Source organism: Convolutriloba macropyga, chromosome 4, assembly GCF_964194025.1.
Source record: "Convolutriloba macropyga chromosome 4, txConMacr16.3, whole genome shotgun sequence".
NCBI classification, from domain to species: Eukaryota; Metazoa; Xenacoelomorpha; order Acoela; family Convolutidae; genus Convolutriloba; species Convolutriloba macropyga.
In genome coordinates this window covers 19,860,472-19,861,262 of record NC_134471.1, presented here as the reverse complement: position 1 = coordinate 19,861,262, position 791 = coordinate 19,860,472, and the positions used below count along the sequence as shown (strand labels likewise).

The window sequence follows — 791 nt, the reverse complement described above, 5'->3', positions numbered from 1 at the left end:
GATCGATAAATTGTCACAAAAATTTTTCGCGGAAAAACTATGCGGAAAATTTCATCAGTTTGAATAGTCGCCTACAGCGTTAGAACCACATTTACATTGATCATTGAAGGAAAGTTTATCTCCATACATCTTTTATAAAGGCAAAAACAAGTCGGAAGAAATAAACATTGCAAGAAAGAGACGTCTAATCTGTACAACTCAACAAACAACAATTTTAAAATGTGCGTTATAAAACAATTGTATAATTTACTCACTTTAAGGTTTATTTTTCAAGTTTGGAACAGCATTTTCTTTCTCTTCTGAATTGAAAGAGAAAAAAGCATTATTATTTTGGGTAATCAAGTTGAATTTGAAACTGCAGTCGGTCAATGCATTGTCTTCGGGACGCCTATCGACCTGCTTTGAATGACATTTGCGGCAAGCGGCTATATATTTATCACAACCTCCTATAACCTCCAGCTGAGTTTCAGTTCCGATTCTTTTTGTATACGATGCCGACCCATAACAGAGCATACAAACAGCTGTAAGCTTCGTGACACTTTCGGCTAAAGGCACTAGGTGCAGTATGTCATTAAAAGGCTGTCGCAAGAAGTTGCCATCGAGAGCAGCTACAATGACCATTTTGCCTATGTTGGCAAGTTGTTCACAGAATGGGACAATGTCCTCGAAAAACTGGCCCTCGTCAATTCCTGGTGCAAATCAACAATCGATTTCCACAAAAAACAGAAACAACCGACTAACGTCGTGCAAATTGCTCTCAAACACTGGCGAGCGGTTGGCTTTGTCAGTAG

General features: G+C 38.7%; 1 protein-coding gene across 1 annotated transcript in view; it reads right to left on the bottom strand.

Annotated features, from left to right (window-relative positions):
* Positions 1–626: 626 nt before the first annotated feature.
* The window catches only part of LOC142338014 (uncharacterized), a 63,764-nt gene continuing 63,599 nt past the window's right edge, over positions 627–791 (bottom strand). Inside the window, exon 15 of the mRNA XM_075387647.1 lies at positions 627–689. Coding sequence (XP_075243762.1) covers positions 627–689 — 63 coding nt within the window. The remainder of the gene's footprint in view (positions 690–791) is intronic.